Source organism: Momordica charantia (assembly GCF_013281855.1).
Source record: "Momordica charantia cultivar OHB3-1 chromosome 6 unlocalized genomic scaffold, Mcharantia_2.0 BLBB01000006.1, whole genome shotgun sequence".
Classification (NCBI taxonomy): domain Eukaryota; kingdom Viridiplantae; phylum Streptophyta; class Magnoliopsida; order Cucurbitales; family Cucurbitaceae; genus Momordica; species Momordica charantia.
In genome coordinates, this window is record NW_028275164.1 from 24,144,667 (window position 1) to 24,165,919 (window position 21,253).

Genomic DNA, 21,253 nt, shown 5'->3' on the forward strand with positions numbered 1-21,253 from the left:
ACTATGAATTGCATCTAAATACTAAGGGTAAACTCGCTTACAAATACATGGAATCTCGACTCATCTTTGAGATTAACGTGCTCGGATCTTTACTAAGTTGAGCCTAAAGACTACGGACCAGAAATCACTTAAACCAACAATCACTTTAGAATTATGTTATTTTTAAAAATGCAAAGAAGGAAGAAGGAAGAGGAGTTGTTGTTTGTAAAGGATTGGACTTTTTGTGTAGAATAATTTGAGTGGCGCAGAGGCAATTGGTTAAATTAAGTGGGTTAAGAATGGAATATGCCGAATCTTGAAGAGTGGACAACAAGACAACAACCATACAGACAATAGATGTTGAATAATATAAAGAAGATAATGGGAAAAGAAAAAGTAAAGGCTACGAAAAGAGGGATAGATACATTGAACCTAGACACCCCAGAGTCAGAGTGATTGTTGTTTAAGAAGAAGAATCCCGAGGGGAGGAAACAGGAAACAGGAAATAGGAAACAGGAAATGGGGTTGCTGAAATCAGGAAAGAGAGGCGAAGAGCAAGAGGAGCCAGTGGGGAATCGGAATCGGAATGGGAACCGAAACCGAAACGAGGAGCTGGAGAAGGAGCTGCAGCAGAGCCACGAGAGAGAGGAGATTATGAGGGAGGAGCTGAAGAGGGCGTGGGAAAGGCTGAGGGTGGCAGAGGAGGCTGAAGAGAGGCTTTCGTCGCAGCTGGGGGAGCTGGAGGCAGAGGCTCTCACACAGGCTCGTGATTATCACCAACAAATCGCATCATTGATGAACCAGCTCTCTCGAGCTCATCAACTCTTGCAAGCTAATAACTTGTTTTAATTCCAATCCCAATTCCTTGTGTTGTGAATCTGTGATTGATTATTAGCCTTACCTATGCTTCCCTCTTCTCGATGTATGGAGCCTTTTTTATTCCCAGAAATACTCGAGGATGAAGGAGAACCTCTGATTTTGTTTCCTTTCACCATTTTCTGCCTTTAAATTTCGATCACCCTTCTCAACTCCCAACTTTACTAAATCCAGTTTTAGGATAAAACTCTAGTTCATAACATAGTTTCATATCCAATTTTATTTTTATCGTAATTTTGATTTTTTTGAGTATAATATATTGGGGTGGAGATCGAACTCGCAACCTCTTGGTTGGAGGATATTTATGCTCTCTTAATTGTAAAATATATTGGTGGATTGGAGATATGGTTGGACCCAAATATTATTCACTTATTTAAATTTAAGAACGGGAAGTTTAAAATAAAATTACCAACATAAAACAATACTATTGCATCTTTAAAGTCATATTATTTGATTAAGAGTTTTAAAAAATATAAAAACAAGCATAATTTTTAAATAGGAAAACAAGAATGAAGTAACTCTACTTTAATTCGAGCATAGTAATAATCTTTTTCTAAGTTTTTTTCCCCATAATTTCTAAGTTTAATTATATTTTTTTAAACTCTTAATCAAATACCATATAACCAACCTAAAGTCATATTATTTCTAGGGTATATATTGCATATACTAAAAATATACTCTCACTCTCACCTTGCCACCCAACACCACCAGCATCGTCTTCTTCCCTTAGCTCTCAAGACCTTGATCTTTCCCTCCCCGACGATGCGACTCAGAAGACTCTTTGACGGTGTGGATCTCTCCCTACTATATGCCCAACAAAGGTTGTCTCCAACAGTTCACCACTCGTGCAAATCCCAACAATGCACGACGAGGTCGACGACAACACGAACAAGACGATGTTTTGAACCTTGACAGTGTATTCCTTCCTATGACAGAGGCTGTGACATTTGTCGAAGTCGAACAATGTGCTGAATCTTTGTGCTTTTTGCCGTCTCTAGTGACATTTTCGTTTTCTTCAAATGAAAGGAGAGAGGGAGAGAGAGGGAGTATGCTATTGAATTTCCATGAGAGGATGGAGAGAGAAATTAGGCACATTTGTCGAAGTCGAACAATGTGCCGAATCTTGGTGTTTTTCGCCATCTTTTTCGTTTTCTTCCATTGAAAGGAGAGAAAGAGAGAGAAGGGAGTATGCGATTGAATTTCCTCTAGGAGGGAGAGAGAAATTAGCCCATCATGTAAGTGTTGGAACAAATTAAATCTAAAAACTACACAAAATAAACAAAATTCAACTCTAATTTTGAAAGTTCAAAAACAAAACTTATAATTAAACTTATTTTTAAAGAAAAAAAACAGTTTAATCCTTGTTATTCTAAAGTATAACTACTGCTTTGTTAGTATTTCAAATATTATTATTATTAACAAGTCATATGAATATATAATAAAATTATTGATTTTAATTTTTGAACAAAGATCCACTAATTATATTCACTTGACCACATCCTATATTTAAGGTACTTCCAACATAATTCAACTAGCTAAACTAAATTTAGTTGATGATCTAAAAACGTAAAATTAAATGAAAAAGAAAGTTGCATCCTATATTTTCAATGTTTTCAAATATGTGTAGTATAATTGAAAATAGAATCTTAATTTTAAAAAATTTTCAAAGTGCTTAGTAATTTTAAAGATTAAAATTAAAAATCGAAAAACAAAAAATGTTGTTTTCAAAATTTCAAGTATTTGAGTCACATAATTACAAAATATATTTGAAAAACAAACCTACCAAATAGATATTCACTAAATCTATGATTTATTGAAATCTGAAAACAAGAAACAAGCTTTGAATTGCATGCCAAACAAAACATAAAATATTAGATATACATTTATCCCACTTTTTTTTTTTTTTTTTTTGCCTAAAACACAATTTAAGTTCTTTCGAGAATTAAAGACTTACAAATAATTGTACAATGATCTTCTAACACTTGAAATCAGTCGACCACATTTTCTAAAAACTATTTTGAAAACTGTGAACAAGTCTTTCAGAACTGTTCTCTCCGGCGAACTGTCAAAAAAGACTACAAGATTTAGCAAATCTGAAGTATCAACCACCCAAGTTGTTCATAGACCGAGCAACGGTTCTGCCGTCCGCAATAAAATGGAAAACGGACTTTAGTGCGAATTCTAAGGACAATTCAACTTTTCACAAGTACAATAGCCCTATTTATCACACAAATTCTTCCTATTTTAGATGAATTAATATTTCCCTACCTTCTCCAGCTGAACTAGCAAGAGCGGAAACACTTGAGCTGCAAATTCCTGGGCAAGAGGCTCCCTCTAAATCAGCTTCGTCTCCCTCTTAGCTCTGGGTTCCTGAAATTAACAGTTAGCCATAAAAGACAAAATTTAACAGAATCTACAACAATATTGGTTATAGAGACCTCTGAATGTGATCGAGAATGAGTAGCCTTGGCCCCGGCGGGATTTTGACATCTCTAAGCGCACTGGAACATGTCATAGCAGGGGTATACTATATCAATACATCATCTATTGATCATAATCTTAAGCATGAGAACTTTAAATAAGTTTACATGCCTATCAGTAAGCAGAGGCAAAGTGCTATCGGTCAATAAGCCTCTCTTGAAATTCTTCTCATAACTCGGTAGGCCAAGGTTATTCAACATGCTTCTTGTTTTGGCATAGTACACATCTTCCGCAGGTGGTTGAGAAAACCTTTCCCCTAACTGCAAAACGTCATTAACTCTAAAGCAAGTGCCACAGAATAAATCATAAAGCCACTATGGTGTTCCTTTTCTTGTTGCCAAGCTCTAACAATAAGTGGAATGGGGAAGCAGAACCCATTCCAAATTTTTGATAGAGCTGTATAAGAATATTTAAGAGTAAATTATAATCTTATAATTTCAAATCTTCAGCACTCTGCTATAAGAAAGATTTAAGTTTCTCACATATGGCTCAGGACAAAGGAACAGCCAAAGACTTTCAGGAAAGTGCTAGAAATACTTCAAAATTATCAAAACAACGGGAATGCTATCAGCTAGTATTGAAATAATAAAACAGTTTTTATTGATGCACACCTTGAAAAGTCCACCTTGAACGAGGGAAAAAAATAGACCAGAGGTGACAGCATTTGCCACCTGATTTGGACCTCCCATTCCACTCACCAAAGAAAACATAGCTCCGGATCCAAAAGCAGCCACCATGCTATAATAACATGTACAATCGTATTAACCAACTTTCAGAAACAGGCAAAGCATAAAGTAGAACTAAAAGGTAGTACGCAATAAAATAGGAGACCGCATCTTGAACCAGAAACACATTCTCAGAACTACATGCAACATGGAGACATTAAAATTCATTGGCTTCAAAAAAACATAAAAAAAAAATTTATGCATCAAATGGTTATAACTGTATCCGTAGAAAATCAAGCCGTAAATTAAGTTTTTTCCTTATTAGAATTTACATTATGTCTCTGTATATTCTGTAATTTTATTGTTTTCCTTATAGGTTTAGATTAATTCCTTATTTGTTGAAAGGTCTTCTTGTATATTTACCCCTAAATGGGTTGTAATGAGAATAAGAAAAATATAACCCTTCTCACAAAACTACATGGTATCAGAGATAGGAAAACCCTAGAATCTGAAAAACCCTAGCCGCCAGAATCTGAAAAAAAACCCTAGCCGTCGCTTCCGCTGCAGATCCCAGCCGTAGCTCTCGTCTCAGGCGCCGTCACCCCATCACAGTCTCGTCGCACGTCGCAGCTCCGGTCGTCGCACGTCGCAGCTCCGGTCATCGCTCGTCGCAGCTTCAGTCTTTAACAGAAGCCCGCCTCTCTGCTGCTGTGTCCGCCGCTGCCGCCGAGCTTTCTGCCACTGCCGAGCTCGCTGCCGCCGCTACTACCCGTACTTTATTCCGAATCACAGCTCCTTACACCTTTTTTTTTGTAATGGTAGGTTCAGAATCACAAATTAACGTCTCGTCCTTTTCCAAAAGCAACAATAATCCGATAACATGTCACAAACTCAATGGCCACAATTACCTTCAGTGGTCCCAATCAGTGATGATGTTCATGTATGGTCGTGGACGGGAAGACTATATCATCGGTAAAGTGGAATCACCCAAACCCGATGATTCAACATTTCGCAAATGGAGGGCTGAAAATAATCAAGTCATGAGCTGGTTAATAAATTCCATGACCACTGAAATTGGTGAGAATTTTCTCCTATTTTCTACTGCCAAAGAAATTTGGGATGCTGCTGAGTGTCACAACCATACTAGTAGAGAGTAGGTTGTGACGCCCACGTAGTGTGCAAGTGTCAGCGACAAGCATATGTCGCCCATCGGGCCATGTCAAGGACCGATAGTGAAGTGCCGTGATGCGACCAAGGAGGATGGTGCATCACCTATCACACCATATGGATGTGCTCAAGAATGCCTAGAGAAGGCATATGCAGAATGCAAAGCGAAGGCGACGTCAGTGGTGTCGGTGACAAGCTCAACGGGGGCCAGTTGGGGCCCCGGGCCACGACCCTAGAAGTTGTGGTTCCGTCAAGAGTTTGGACGAGCGGCTTTAAAGTTAGATGCATATTAGTGAGATATGTAAGCACGCCAAGTTTCGTGTCAATCGGAGTTCAAACGTGCACTCTACATTGGCGAGTGACTCCTCGCCACTTTCGACGTTCATGCCTGCCAAGTCAAGTTTGCCTTAGAATGTACCTTGGGGGGAGGCATGGTGTTGGCTCTCCACCACCCCTGGGCCATGTCAGGGCCTAAGTGAGCCACCCCATGGCACATGCGTGTGTCATGGCGAGGGCGAGCGTCTACAAGACGAGTGTCTTGGGCGACTTCCGTCGAGGATAGAAAACTCGAGGACAGTGTCGGGCGGCACGGGTGGGCCGGCATTGCGCCTCGGTCCATGTGTCGGAGGTTGCACCACGGGGGTCCCTATGCGGTACGGTATGCTCAAACGACCCGGCACGAACGCAAGAGTCGTCGTGCCACGATAGTGTCCGGATGGCTGGATGTCCGGAAGGTCCCGATCATTAAGACAAGCACATGGGTCGGTTCTCGGTATGCGTGCCCAAGTGAGCAGTGAAGCCCGATGACATCCCGACGCTCGGGGTGACATCCTAAATTACCGGTGGGCACCCGGTAAGTGAGAAAAAGCTAGTCTTGGCCCGGTAAGCGGCAAGACTCATCCCGGTTGCCAAGTTTAGTCATTCCTTGTCCGGAAGTCGGCAGGAATCATCCCGGCAGTACCCGGTAAGGCCGTTTAGCCCGTTATTGACTAGTTTCTCGGCAGGAATGGTCTTAGAGGCGTCCGATGAGCCCGATAAGCTAGTTCCGACATAGTTAAGCGGCAGGAATGTCCCGGTTGTACCCGGTTGGCGTTTTAAGCTCGTTCTGGCCTCGTTATAGGTCAGAACTCATCCCGGTAAGGTCCTGGCCCATCGTAGGAGCAGGACGATCGAGTGACCGAGAACCAAGATGGTTGAAAACAAGTTGCGACGTCGCGTTCAGAAGACCTTGGCCTAGAGTAGAGGCAAGGTAGAGCCGTGGGACTTGGCCTAGTGTAGAGGCAAGCCGGCTAGAGTCGCGTTAGAGTTTAAATGCACGTACGGGCGACGTGCATTGCCGAGTCAAGGGAGAATTCCGCTGTAAGTGAAACTCGGTCGAGGAAGAAAGAACCTCGCCTAAGGTCCGACGAAGCCACGAAAGGGCGTGAAAAGTGGATTGGAACTAGAGTTCCTCGTAAGGCTGGCCATGGTCTAGCTTAGATCATGGTGCCGCACGGTTGAAAAATGTACGATCGTGACACTGAGGATACATTTTCCAATAAAGAAAACACTGCTGAGCTATTCCAGATAGAGACTACTCTCCAAGACATTAAACAAGGTGATTCAACGGTTACAGCGTACTACTCCAATTTATCTCGTTACTGGCAACAACTAGATTTATTTGAAACTCATGCATGGAAATGTTCTGATGATCGTATCCTCTTTCGAAAATTTGTGGAGACAAAAAGGATCTTCAAAATTTGATGGGTCTGAATAAATCACTTGATGAAGTTCGTGGTCGCATTCTTGGTACTAAGCCATTACCGAGTCTTCGAGAAGTCTTCTTCGAAGTCCGTAGGGAGGAAAGTCGAAAGCAAGTCATGTTGGGACAAACCGAACATCCTCCTACTCAAAATGGATCTGCGCTCATTTCCCAACGAGATCATCCTAATGATCCAATCGCTCTTGCTGCTCGGGGGAATCTATATGGCGATAACCGCCAGCGCAAAGGGCGACCATGGTGTGATCATTGTCATAAAGTGGGACATCTCAAAGAAACCTGTTGGAAATTACATGGAAAACCAGCGAACTGGAAGCCGAACACTACCAAATCAGAGCGAGAAACTCGAGGCAATGCTGTTCTCTCTGAAACTTCTAACCAACAACCACATACCAAAGAGTTGTTGGACATGCTACAACAACTATTGAACAAAACAACTCCACCAACAACAGTAAGTGGTTCTGGGAATGTACAACAAGGTAACCAAAATTCTCGTGCTCTCCACACTCAAACTCTTCCATCTGAATGGATAGTGGATTCAGGAGCATCGGATCATATGACAAGTGATAGATCCTTATTCTCATCATTTTCAATTTATACGGGTAACCTGTCTGTTCGAATTGCTAATGGTACACCTGTTCAAGTCACTGGAATTGGGAGTATTCAGATATCAAGCTCCATAACTCTTGCATCAGTATTGTTTGTGCCCACATTAGAGTATAATCTATTGTCTGTGAGTAAGTTGAATCAAGACTTGAACTGTGAAACTAAATTCCTTGCAAATTCTTGTATTTTTCAGGACTTGGGATCGGGGAAGATGATTGGCAATGCTGAATTATGTGCAGGATTGTATCTTCTTAAAGCAACGAGTCCTCCACCAACAAAGAAGTGCAATGAACTTGTAGTTCAGTCTAATCGTGAGTCTGCTTATGTTTCTGAGTCCTTAAATCATAAAGATAATCTTGTCATGATGTTGCACTATCGTTTTGGTCATCCCAACTTTGTTTATCTTGAACGATTGTTTCCTTCTTTATTTCTCAATAAAAAGAGTCAATTTTTCAAGTGTGAGATTTGTCAACTCTCCAAACATACTCGTGCTTGTTATTCACCTCACATTTATCTTCCATCTCAGCCTTTCTCCCTTATCCATGGAGATATTTGGGGACCTTCAAGGGTAAAAAATATCAATGGGGCACGTTGGTTTCTTCTCTTTGTTGATGATCACACACGTTTGAGTTGGACATTCCTTATGAAAGAAAAATCTGAAACAAGCCACTTATTCACCGTTTTCCATAAAATGATCCAAACTCAGTTTCAAGTCAATATAAAAATACTTAAAACTGATAATGCTCGTGATTTCTTCAACTCTACCCTTGGTCCATATCTTCAATCTCATGGTATTGTTCACCAAAGCTCTTGTGTTGACACACCTCAACAAAATGGTGTTGTTGAACGCAAAAATCGTCATCTTCTCGATGTAGCCCGTTCTCTCATGCTCACATCCCATGTTCCAAAATCTTTCTGGGGTGAAGCTGTCCTAACTGCTGCTACCTATCTTATAAACCGTTTGTCATCCCGCATTCTCAAATTCAACACACCCTTACAAAGTTTACTCTCAATTTATCCTACATCTCATCTTGTGTCTCCATTACCATTAAAAATATTTGGGTGCACTGCGTTTGTTCATATATATCCTCAGCATCGTAGTAAGCTCGATGCACGATCCATAAAATGTATCTTTCTTGGATACTCGCCAAATAAGAAAGGATACAAGTGTTATCATCCTCCCACTCAACAATTCTTTCATACCATGGATGTCACCATCTTTGAAAATCAACCATATTATCCCAATTATGTCCTTCACGGGGAGAATTCTGTTCTTGAATCACAAAATTGGGATTGCATTCCTGACTTCTCTTTAAACCCATCCTTTGAGGGTTCTCTTGTACCCTCTTCTGATTCTGAGCCAATTCCATTCTCTGAGAGTTCACCTGTACCTCATTCTGAGCCAACTCACGTATCTCCCTCTGAGGCTGAACTGCAAGTTTATTCGCGACGAACAAGACAACCTGTGAGAGAAACGAAATACAACCTACACAAGTTCAGCAAAGCCAAGATCTAAACCAAAATCTCAATGTCCCTGAAATAGCACACGAGACATCAGGAGATGATAGACCCATTGCTGTCAGGAAAGGTATTCGCTCATGTACCCAACATCCCATACGGTATCACTTGTCTTACACTAATCTGTCGCCGTATTTTAGAGCTTTTGTGACTTCACTAGATCAGGTTCAAACTCCCAACACAGTTCAAGAAGCCATGCAGAAACCTGAATGGAAGGCTGCTACTCTAGAAGAATTGCAGGCTTTGGAAAAAAATGGGACATGGATCCTTACAGACTTACCTCCAGGTAAGCGCACGGTTGGATGTAAATGGATTTTCTCAACCAAACACAAACCAGATGGCAGTATAGAACGATTCAAAGCTCGCCTGGTGGCTAAAGGCTTCACCCAAGCTTATGGGATTGACTATCAGGAAACTTTTGCTCCAGTTGCCAAACTAAACACTATTCGGGTACTTCTCTCCATTGCAACAAATCTAGATTGGCCATTGTTTCAACTTGATGTGAAGAATGCATTCCTAAATGGTGATTTAGTAGAGGAAGTGTACATGGACATACCTCCTGGATTTGAGGACAGATATACTAAGGGAAAGGTATGTAAACTCAGGAAGCCTCTGTATGGACTAAAACAGTCACCTCGAGCCTCGTTTGAAAAATTTAAAAATGTGTTGAAACAAGACGGCTATACTCAGTGTCAATCCGATCATACCCTCTTTATCAAGCACTTCTCACCAAGTAAGATCACTGTATTAATAGTATATGTTGATGATATAATACTTACAGGAAATGTCTCTGAAGAAATGGTTCGTCTAAAGCAACTCCTCTCGAAGAAATTTGAGATCAAAGACTTGGGACACCTAAGGTATTTCTTAGGTATGGAAGTAGCAAGATCTAGTAAAAGGATTTCTGTCACTCAACGAAAGTACACGTTAGATCTCCTAATAGAGACCGGGATGAGTGGTTGTAAACCAACAGACACTCCTATGGATGCAAATTCAAAACTTGGAGTTAATCTTGAAGATGAACCAATTGATCGAGGCAGATATCAACGCCTAGTTGGAAAGCTGATATACTTAACTCATACGCGACCAGACATTAGTTTTGCTGTTAGTGTGGTAAGTCAATTTCTGAACAAACCTTCAAAGGAGCATATGGAAGCTGTGTATAGAATATTGAGATATCTCAAACACGATCCTGGAAAAGGACTGATGTTCAGAAAAACCACAAACCGAGCTCTTGAAGTCTACACGGATGCAGATTGAGCTGGATCTCCTATTGACCGTAAGTCAACATCAGGATACTGTTCCTATGTATGGGGGAATCTAGTAACCTGGCGTAGTAAGAAACAGCAAGTTGTAGCTCGAAGTAGTGCTGAAGCTGAGTTTCGATCATTAGCCCATGGGATCTGTGAAGGAGTTTGGTTGAAACGTCTTCTCACTGAACTCAAGGTGAAGACGGAAGGTACTATAGAGGTATTGTGTGACAATCAATCTGCCATAGCCATTGCAAGAAATCCAATACATCATGATTGGATGAAACATGTCGAAATAGATCGTCACTTCATCAGCGAGAAGATTGAGACAAATACTATCAATCTGAGATATGTATCTTCCCAACAACAAGCTGCTGACATTTTAACTAAGGCATTGCATCGACCCAGCCTTAGTAGATTAATCTCAAAGCTTGGAATGACAAGCATATATCATTCAGCTTGAGGGGGAGCGTAGAAAATCAAGCCGTAAATTAAGTTTTTTCCTTGTTAGAATTTACATTATGTCTCTGTATATTCTGTAATTTTATTGTTTTCCTTATAGGTTTAGATTAATTCCTTATTTGTTGAAAGGTCTTCTTGTATATTTACCCCTAAATGGGTTGTAATGAGAATAAGAAAAATATAACCCTTCTCACAAAACTACAGTATCCAATTTGATTTTCCACACTGGAATCTTCACTCTTCTTCCACAATTATACAAATAATTATTTATCTTCTCCGTAAGCAAACAACTGGATATCAGAATGCCCTTTTGATATTTCTTACAGGCCTCTATAAATTACTTCTGTAACAATCTTAAACAACATGGCCATGTAGTACTCTTTTTTTTTCCTTTGAAAAAGAAAAAGTAAAGACATTTCATTGGAAAATGAGGGAGAGGAAAGCCTCAACCCACTATAGAAAGATTAAATAAAACCTACATGGAACATGAGAGGAAAAAGGGTAATTACAAAACAGAGGAGTTCATTTACACCAAAAACAAGTAGCAGCATTAAATTCTTAAAATGGTGTAGTCTGTGTGATCCATTTTGAATATTTCTTGTTGCTTTCCTTGTAAGCGCCAAAGAAAGGCTCTAAACATGATGACCCAAAGCACATTCTTTTTCTCTCTTGAAAGGAGAGTCCCCTAGAGAAGAATTCAGGAAAACCTTTTAAGGTGAAGGCTGGAAGGAAGGTAAAATTCCAGCCAAATGAATTGAAGAGATCTGCAAAATGGAAAAGGCAAGCTTGCAGTGAATAAAAACGTGGTCTTTATTTCTGCAATATCCTTTCACATTATACACCAGCTCAGAGATAAAGTGACACAAGAGTTTTTGGCTTGAATTTATCTAGAGTGTTTTAGTGTGTTTAGGATGACTTTTGAAAAAAGTAATGTTTAAATAAAACCACTTATTAAATCAAACCACTTTCAGAAGAATTACTAATTTAGAGTGTGCTTAGTATAGTTTTGAAAGAGATTTTTGAGTAAAAGTGCTTTTTGAAAGATCTACCGGGTTTGGTAGTAAATAAAAAGAAAAATTTTAAATCAGATTGCTTTAAAATTCATTTTTTTAAGAAACACTTGAAAGATGATTATACAAAATGTAATTTTAAAGTGATTGAGACTCTTGTAGTTTAAGCATTTACAGATATACCAAAGAAAAAGATATAAAAAGATATACCAAACTCACCCTTAATAGGTTGTGGATGAGCTCCCAAATGAAGATTTCAGCCTTTTTATTTTTTTTATTTTTGAGAAACCCTCCAGGGAAGAGGTGGGCTTTACCAAATCAAAAACAAGTATTAGGTGAAAGAGGTCAGAGCTTGTAAGCCCAAAATCACAAGAAATCCGAGACGGAATTGAGAATCAGCTCCATAAGATTTAACCATTCAAGAGCTTCTCAATCACAAAGGTTCCTTCAAAAACCAAGGTCCCACGAAGAAGTTGCGCCAACATTGTTAAATGAGGGCAAAGAGAGTGAGTAGAGTCTAGAAGAGAGAGAAGAAGGAGGTAAATCACCTTCCGAAATGTCTTCCCAAAAAAGGTATTTTCACCATTGTGAACTCAAACTCTGATTCCACTAACTACAACCCTACTTTAAGAGGTTCAGAAGAGCAAGTTCGTGAATCCAAAATCTCCAAGGGGTGTTTGGGGAAAGAGTGGAGTTACTAAACCTGGAGTTGTTTAATCTAGTGAGATAGTTAGTCTGGAGTTATTTAGTCTGTATCTGGAGTACAGGAGTACAGAGGTTGTTTAACCTGAAGTTCTGAAGTCTATGTTTGGAGTTATTAAATTTGGAGTTGTGTAAGTTGGATTTCAAATTTCCTAATTTTTTTCACTACAATTTGAGCTATAATCCAATGATTTTTCTGAAATTTTAATTAAAAAAAGATTTGTTCCATTGAGATTTTCAGTTATAATATTTTATAAATATTTCAAAATTTTGTTTCAGTAGCTATTATGATTAAATTAGACACAATAATTTAGATGTATATAATAAAAACATTACATTAAGCATAATAATTTATTTAGAGAAAACAAAAAAAGTTAAAAAGGCCAGTCTAAAATAGTTTTCATACAAAAATTCAAGAATCAAAACCAAATGTTTGAAAGCAAATCAGTACAAACAGAAAGTTCAGGCACAAAACATCTAAATCCTAAATTTAATTTTGTAAGCAAATCAGTACAAACAGTAAAAACAAGAAAGTTCAGGAACCAAAACATCTAAATCCTAATTTTGTTATTTTTAGAACTCGAGGGAAACTGGATACAACAATCCCAAATGGGGTAGATTCATCTCTCTCTCACAAATTCTGAGGCTTCCCCAGACGTTAAAACTCCCATTTCTTCTCTGTTCCGTGAGGTTAGGTGCTGGGCTAATAGGTAGAAATTTTCCACATTGCTGGTTTCTCCCCCTCTACTTGCTGAATTATGAAGACGGGAGGAAAATATGTGTTTTGCAACTCTCGATCAATTATTACATAAATTTTCAGTGGCCAATCTTCGATCCAGATTCCATCCATTTGATCCTTTGTTGCTTCGTGAGCTAAGGTATGGGATACATCATTTCCTTCTCTCCTAGTAAAGGTTACCTCCACCCTGTGATTTGTCTGTATCTTAGTTCTTAGATACCTTTACCACCTTGTGATTTGTCTGTATCTTAGTTCTTAGATAACTTTACCACCTTATGACTTGTCTGTACTTCCCTAATTATTTAACTTGATTTCTCCTTTCGACTCTTTCAATCCCCCCTTTGTCGTTCATCCGGAGAAGCTTTAGCAAAAAACTAGGCCTCCTCGGCTTCCAATCTCGCCTTGAATCCCTTCTAATGGAGACTCCAAATTTCCACAATCAATCCATAGCCGGCCAAATTCTCCTCCTCCCAAATGTGTCTTCAGCATTGCCAATGAGAGAATCAAGAGAGAGAGGAGAAGATGCGTGAGAGGTAAGGTGAGGTGATTGACTTGAGGAAGAGAGGAGAAAATATGTATCCTTCCCCATAGAGAGAGAGAGAGAGAAAATGCAGACAGCTGGAGAGAGGGAGAGGCGTGAATTGAGGAGGGAGTCGTGGTTTGAATTCCAAGGTTGGAATATGGGTTTAGGGCCTTCATAAATACATGGGCCAAACGAGGAGTTGAGTGGACTTCGTAAATACTACCAACTCCTTGTTTATTAAGTTCGCAGCCCAAACACCCCAGAGTGTACAAGCTAGCAATAACCTTCCATCATAAGACTTATCACGATTTTATTTGGTCAGGCGGGTATTATAAGCAGGGACAAAATCTGGTTAAGTGGAGTTCAACCTCTTTGCTGGTTCGGTAGGGGGTTTAGGGATTGGCTCCCTTAGAGATAGAAATATACCTCCTCCTTAAGTGGTTTGGGAGATTTGCTCAGGAGGAAAAAAGTCTTTGGAGGAGAAGGATTGCTTCCATTTACGGTGTAGATCCAAATGGCTGGTTTCCGAAAAAAGGTGCGGGGTTCAGTGAGAGGGCGAACTTGGGTGGAGATCGTAAACTCAAAAATATTTTCCTCGGTTTTATTATGTTCAAAGCTTTAGATGGGAAAGACGTTAGATTTTAGGAAGATGCTTTCAAAACCCTTGGCTATTCTGTTCTAGAATCTGTACATTTTGTCTTCAAAGGAAAGCTTCATTGCTGTGGGGTGGAAGATTCCCTCACCTGGTAGGCTTTAGGAGAAATCTCTTTGATAGAGAACTCTAAAGTTGGGCTCTGTTTACTGAAAAACTTGGTTCCTTCTACTTAGGATGGGGGCTGCCAGACTGCTTTGGAAGGATGGAAACAGTATATTGTGAGTTCAACTTTCTCCCTCAAATCTCCTACAGCTAGATTGAACTCGTTGGTGGTTTTGACTATTTGGAATTTCAAAATTCCAAAGGTGATAAAAAAATTTCTTAGGTCTTTATTCTATAGAGGCTTAAATACTGCCTATGGACTCCGAAGAAGGTTCCCTCATTGGTCCCTTGCCCCCTCGGCACCTTGTGTACTTCAAAAGAGGAGACCCTTGACCATTTATTCTTGCATTGTTCGTTTGCCCAAAAAGTTTGGTTTTTTGTTCTCACGAATTTTTGCATCTCCATTTGTACCTCTTACAAGGTGGATGATTGGATAGTGGAGATTCCCTTAAATTAGACCAAGTGAAAAGCCCGTTGGATAATGGATATTCCTTAAGCCCCCAATTGCTCTATGAAGAGATAGAAGAGATGCATGCTTCGAGTTTGCCTCCTCTAGCTGGACTTTTCTTGTAACCAACGGGTAATGTTGAAATCGCACCCTAAAATCAAGCCGTTGGTACAGAGGCAAGTAAGATCATATAGCTCTTCCTAGAAGCGCTACCTTTCCTTTGCTTTGGAGGGACCATATACCCATGTGAGCCAAAAATTATAGCCATCTGCAAGAGTAACAAGGAGAGAGAGAGTGAAGGTTCCCTGATCGAAACATCAATATATGGGTTATTCTAACAAATCATTATACCCCCAAATGAGCCAATAGATTCTTGGAGTGTCCAAGCCAAGGTCCTACTTCCTAGAGCTCGAAGAGTCTATCCACCCTATCGACTTTTGTTTCATGGAGAATCACTATGGTAGGATTGTGCTTTTGGATGATTCTTTTGATACGGGCTCTCTTTTCTTTAAAGCCAAGGCCTAAAACATTCCAAGAGATGATATTCATAAAGAAGAATGCACTCCACCAAGAGTCTTGGAGTAGGATGGTTTATCATAGTTGATGGAAGAGTAATATCATAGTTGATGGAAGAGTAATGGCCTGTTAATTTCCAGACACACTTGCTCTGTTTATTCAAATAATTATCCAACTTTATGTATTTGGTTGGGAGAGGAAGAATACCCAACCCCATGGTCTTAAGCTAAGGATAGGTTGTAGATATATCAAGGGATGAATGGATGGATCAGTAGATATGTCAAGGGATGAATGGATGGATCAATGGGAGGGGATACCTGTATAGGGATCAAAGGTATCCATCAATTGTAGAGGAGTTTGTTCAACAGCAGTTTCTTGGATGCCTCTTCGAGAGGTAGGGCAACTTTGTTTCGGGGCCATAAGGTGAGGTTTGCGAGGGAGAAACAGCAGATGAGGGGTAAGGACTAGAGAGAAAAATGTCAGACTCAAGGTTATAAAATATGAAATTGGTGGAGAATTTTGCACCATGGATGAAGAAAGTCTTTTTTGAGGTAATCTCAACGGCTCTTTTTGGGCTGGTGTGTATCTGGCAAGATTTCGGTGATAGGGATAAGGGCGGATGTAGGGTGTGGTCAGGGATAAGGTTAGGGTCAGGGTTGGCACTTGGTTCTATAAACAAGGGAGACATTTACTAATGGTTGCAATCGGGCAAAAACTCTTTGGCAAACTCCTCATTCATAAATGCTTTCCCTTTTTGGCTTATGGCATTTTTAACGAGCATCGAGGGAGCAAGTTTTGTGGAGGGAACCTTGGTGGTATTAAATTTTTCTATACTTGTAGAGTCAACAATGTCAACGCTTGTACAAGGAAAGCCTGAAACATGACCATTGTCCATTGACACATGACAACTGTTGTCAGAATAGGGTGCAGATGTGCACAGAGCTTGGGGTACAGTCCCAGAATACTATCCTCTCCAATGTCCTTCGATTTGATGGTCTATGCCACTTGCTAGTTTCCATGGATTCTGCCCGAATAACCTAGGAAGTTTTCTACAGCAAAGAAAAGATCAATGTGTACAAAAATCTTCTCATGGTTTGGTGAATTTACTGCTACCATCGCGAGAATAAATAATTGTGGGTTTTTGTTTCACTCTGATGGTAGCTTCTAAAATATCACTTCTAAAATATCTAAGTGTGAGGGGTCCTTTTACAGATTTCAATGAAATCTCCATATTGGTTTCCAATCAATATAGCTCAGAGTCTCATCATCCCATTAATCTAGAGGCAACTTGCGGATCTTTATCCAACAACCATATGAAGGTACAAGAGGTGAAGCCATAAAAAACTTTCTGCTCCAAGGTTCAAATTTCAACTAAAATGGACCTACTTGGTACCAGTCCTTCATATTATGAAGGAGTGTGTGATCCTCTCCCTTGCATATCATTAAGGCTATGTCTGCAGAAAAAAGATTCAAAGAGCAAAATTAACTAATGTGTTTTTTTTTATAACTAGGAGTCAGAGCTTTGCTCCCCTATACCCAGGGGCACTTGGGCCCGCCCCAAGGCCCGGACTCGAGAGACATCAAGGATTTTGGGTATTAAGCTCACCAGAAGGTTCGAACCTAAGACCTCTAAGCCACAGAGACCCCCTTGCCAACTGGGCTACCCCTTGGGGGCTAAGGGCTTAACTAATGTGTTCTCGTAGGTCCCTCATAATTTTGAACTGGAAGTGTTTTCTACATGCTAGGATAGATGTGTCCAAATTAACCTTTGCATGTGGATAATTCTATTCGATGGGGGCAAGGTTCTTTAATGTAATCGGTGGTCAAGTAATAGTGACTGGTTCTCCTTTCTTTAATGCCTCACAGTAGGAGGTAGACTTATTTAATGGTGAGTGTAACAACTTGGGAGGAGGGGTGATCGTTGTCACTGTATGTGGGGTGCGAAGAAAGCCTGTAGTAAGATTATAAAGGAGCGACATCTGTTTCTTTCCTCTCCCATTGGAACCAAGATCTTGTTCATACCTCCATTGTTCTGGAGCTTTTCTATCTCTGCCAAGGCTCCTTTTCTATTGGTGGTTTTCTCTGCCCAAAGGGTTTGGTCATCTAACCTAGTTTCTTTGAAGGATCTGTGATTGATGGGGAGATTGATGAGGGAGGAGAAACAATTAGATAATCAAGCCAGAGAAGACCAATGTAAGGCTATGAAGAAAGATTGGTCTCTTATTGTTCCAGAGATTTTTGCACGACTTCCTCTGTAACTACGATGGAGAAGGTTTTTCTTTCAATCATCAATAAACGAGAACAATTCCTGGAGTCCATGAGGACGAGTGAGCACGTCATTGATGCAAAGGTAGTTAACATGGGGAAGAGAAGGTTGTTGGCAAAGGAATGGTTAGGGAGAGGTCAAGGGAGATATGCAGGTGAAGAAGGCAAAGGAGAAGGGGAGAAGGAGAGCCATCACTTTGGCCCTCAATTGTTGCCACGACTACTAATATAAATACTAGTATTCATTTTATTAAAAAAAAAAAAGCAGATCACCATTGATAGAATTTCACCCTTTTGGTTTACACCAAGATTATATGAATACCCCTTAGGAAAAGAAGGTTAAAAACTAGTGGCTTTGAAACACAAGGGTGGAGCCTCCACATGGTGGGATCAACTCCAGATGAACCGAAGCAAGCGTGGAGGGGAACAATCAGGACATGGCTAAGAATGAAAAAATTGATGAAAGAAAGATTTTTGCCGATAAACTAGGACAAATGTAATCAAAATCAATAGTGCAAGCAAGGGACAAGATCTTTAGTTGATTATACAGATGAGTTCCATATGCTAAGTGCACAGAATAATCTTGCCGAAATCAAACACCAACAAATTGCAACATATGTGAATAGGTTGAGGCAAGACATTCAAGAAAAAGTGAAAGTACAACCTATGGGGTACCTTACAGATGCGGTGACTTTAGCCACCAAGATTGAAGAACAGAACAAAAGAAGGTTGACAAAACAGTCAGTTAAAAAATTAAGTTGGTGTGAACCATCATGAGATGGCTTAAGTGGTCAATGAGGGCCAATGTAAATAGCAAAGGACTTAGAGGGAATGAGTTCAAACTATGGTGGTCACCTACCTAGGATTTAATATCCTACGAGTTACCTTGTCAACCAAATGTAGTAGGGTCAGGCAGTTGGCCCGTGAATAGTCGAGGTGCGTGCAAGCTGGCCCGGACACACGGATTTCAAAAAAATAAAAAATAAAAATAAATAAATAAATAAGTTGTTGTGTGCAAGACAACACATTCTCTCTGATCTTTCCTATTTACAACATGTTTTTTCTTTTGCCCTACCCCACTACTCAGCAAAGGGCCTGCCCTACTACTACTTGTATGAGATATAAAGAGTTTTCACTTAGGGACTTCCTCCTTTTACTATGTCTACAAAGGTTGATGAGAAAGGAGCCAAAAAGAGGGGGGCTACCACCAGCGAATTGAAAAATAGTTCAATTCCCTTTGATATTGGCCATTTATTCAAAGATTTGATCTCCAAAAGGAAAATCCTTTTGTAAGAGCCTTCTTTTGGAACTTAATCCTTCCCTGAACAGTGGAACGTTTTGAATTTTCTCATTTTTGTGGCCGGCCATGGAGAAAATTTTATCGTCTATTTTTTAGCTACACTCTTCAGTACTCTTCATCATTGGAAGAGTTTTTGTTTTTTTTTTTCTTCTTCTTTACAAGAAAACAGAAAATTAGAGTTGTGATTCATACAAAATTACAAAGCTAGAAACAAAATTTGTAGCTTGGCTTTTCTATCCCTCTTTTATAATTCCATTTCTTCTATGAAACAAATTTCGTATTAAAAAAAATGAAATGAATTTATCAGATCCCAGGATGCAAAGTCTGATTATAGGTCGAGGTTCGGAAAGTCATCAACCAGGAAAAGCAAACGATGGAGCAATCGTAAAACCTCACCTGGACTGGACATCCTCCTTGCCTCTCAATCTCTTCATAACAGAGGATATGCCAGCATTAACACCTGTCATCACAGCAAAGTTGCGAGCTTGTATTAAAGGACCTCCAGCAAGAGCCTGCAATTTAAAAGAAAACTAGAAGGTTTAATTCCCCCAAATTCCACAACATCATGTTAGTTCATTAATGTACTGAATTTCAAAAATAAGGTCGTTTTCAATGATATTCAAAGAAGTTCTCTCCTTCTTTGCCGCTCGGGAAAAGTATTGTAACAAAACAAGGAACAGGAGAGACCAAAGTAGCACCTGGGCCTGCTTGAAAGATGCCATGGCCTGAGGGTTGAGGCCGGCTTGAGGAGTGGGCAGAGACGAAGAAACGTCGTTGGTGAGAGTGCCCATAAACCCACCAATAGCAGCGCCCTGCGCAGCGCTGGTGGCGGTGACAACAGCGGCCTCAACTGGGAGAGATTGCTTGGCCAACCACGACTTGAACCCACTTTCTAGTTCCTTGAAACGAGCTTGAATCTGCTCCAATGGGTTCTGAGGAGGATTCAATTTAACTAGCACTCCCTGTTTCCCCTGCTCCATCTATGACAAGTCGATTGGCGCCTTTATCTCTTCTGGGTTCCTCTTCTCTACCGTTCAGCGTCCAGCCTCCAGCCTCCAGCTACAGTTGGTTTTGCAGAAGAGGTGAAGCTTGGAACCGGATCAAAGAGAGCGGTGGATGGATAACAAATATATATTTATTTTATTCTTCATTTAATTCTACAATCCCAACCCTAATATAAAAACCATCTCAAAAGGTTTTTTTTTCTTCTTTAAAAATATATCTGAATTAATTTTAATCTTAAAATTTAGGACCATCTTGTTTTTCGTTTATGTTATTAAGAAATTAGGCTTGCTTGCTTGCTTTCACGGAAATTTTTATACCTTTCTAAAAAACATCTGAATCCTTAGTTAAAAACAATGATAAAGTTCTTTTTTTAAGTTTTAAAATTTTAGTTTAGATTTTGAGATGGTTGGTGCTTATTTTTGCCCTAAAAACAATGATAAAGTTCTAAAATTTTAGTTTAGATTTTGAAATGGTTGGTGCTTATTTTTGGACAAATGTATTGTGGTTTCTTCGTCTCTTAATCAACTTGCAACATAAACTAGAACTTATTAGAGCTCCGTCAAATGTTCTCTAATGTCTAAGTTATAACTCAAAGTGCTAGGATTTTTACAAGAGCGTGTACCTTTTAGAAGGGTATGACTCAAGAGTGTGTACCTTTTAGAAGGGTATGACTCAATCTTTCATAAGGTGGACAATGTTACGAATGTGGGAATTATGAGGTCTGAACACTTTGTATCTCTTTGCAGGAGCGACACAGCGACATAAAGGAAAACATTCCCTGACACCTAAATCACCCTCCCACAAAATGTTATCATTAAATCGGCATACTCAGGTCAGTGTCGAACTAAGTGTTCAACAGTTCTCTGCACTCTCATCCTTCTCACATTGGAGGACCCGAGTTTACCCCAGATCCATGTGTCAAGGCTAGGGTGGGCCACGTGGGGCTCCATATTTTCTTCCCACAACAAAAATCATTTTAAAAATGTAACTAACAAACAAAGAAATACACAAGTGGAAATAATGATTACATTAAATTACTAGTTTAGTCTCTAAATTTTTAAGTTTGCTTCTAATATAAGTCTCTAAACTCTCAATTTTAAATTTAAGATGTCTTTTAACTTTTTTTAACTTTTGGTTTGCATCTTATAGATCTCTGACCTATTCAATTTTTTTTAATTTCACAAATATATCAAACACAAATATCAATTTTGTGTTTAATAGATTC

At 39.6% G+C, this 21,253-nt stretch overlaps 2 protein-coding genes across 7 annotated transcripts; one reads left to right on the plus strand and one right to left on the minus strand.

The window, feature by feature from the left end:
- The first annotated feature begins 402 nt into the window (after positions 1 to 402).
- LOC111009164 (protein RESPONSE TO LOW SULFUR 2-like) lies at positions 403 to 970 on the plus strand. The gene has a single exon (XM_022282128.2). It carries the CDS (start codon positions 499 to 501, stop codon positions 826 to 828), a length of 330 nt encoding a protein of 109 aa, XP_022137820.1. The 5' UTR covers positions 403 to 498; the 3' UTR covers positions 829 to 970.
- A 1,706-nt stretch (positions 971 to 2,676) lies between these two features.
- Positions 2,677 to 20,161, minus strand: LOC111009335 (chloroplastic import inner membrane translocase subunit HP30-2). 6 transcript variants are annotated; one of them, XR_015791627.1, is made up of 7 exons: positions 19,722 to 20,161; positions 19,420 to 19,535; positions 3,948 to 4,074; positions 3,448 to 3,596; positions 3,294 to 3,356; positions 3,124 to 3,217; positions 2,677 to 2,917 (listed from the first exon to the last, which is right to left on the minus strand). XR_015791627.1 is itself a non-coding variant. In XM_022282384.2 (6 exons), exons 1-6 carry the CDS (start codon positions 20,001 to 20,003, stop codon positions 3,190 to 3,192), a joined length of 765 nt encoding a protein of 254 aa, XP_022138076.1. In that variant the 5' UTR covers positions 20,004 to 20,161; the 3' UTR covers positions 2,829 to 3,189. The 6 variants fall into 6 exon arrangements, 2 of the variants coding, with proteins under 2 accessions (XP_022138076.1, XP_022138075.1); XR_015791626.1 differs by having other exon boundaries at positions 3,124 to 3,225; positions 19,722 to 20,160; XR_002601214.2 differs by having other exon boundaries at positions 2,829 to 2,993.
- Between the last annotated feature and the right edge of the window lie 1,092 nt (positions 20,162 to 21,253).

Coding starts and splice junctions, on each gene's coding strand:
- LOC111009164 (XM_022282128.2), top strand. CDS start 499: ATGGGGTTGCTGAAATCAGGAAAGAGAGGCGAAGAGCAAGAGGAGCCA.
- LOC111009335 (XM_022282383.2), bottom strand. CDS start 20,003: ATGGAGCAGGGGAAACAGGGAGTGCTAGTTAAATTGAATCCTCCTCAG. Junction 3,597..3,947: donor TTCAAGGTGGACTTTTCAAG/GTGTGCATCAAT, acceptor GACGTTTTGCAG/TTAGGGGAAAGGTTTTCTCA. Junction 3,357..3,447: donor TTGCCTCTGCTTACTGATAG/GCATGTAAACTT, acceptor GACATGTTCCAG/TGCGCTTAGAGATGTCAAAA.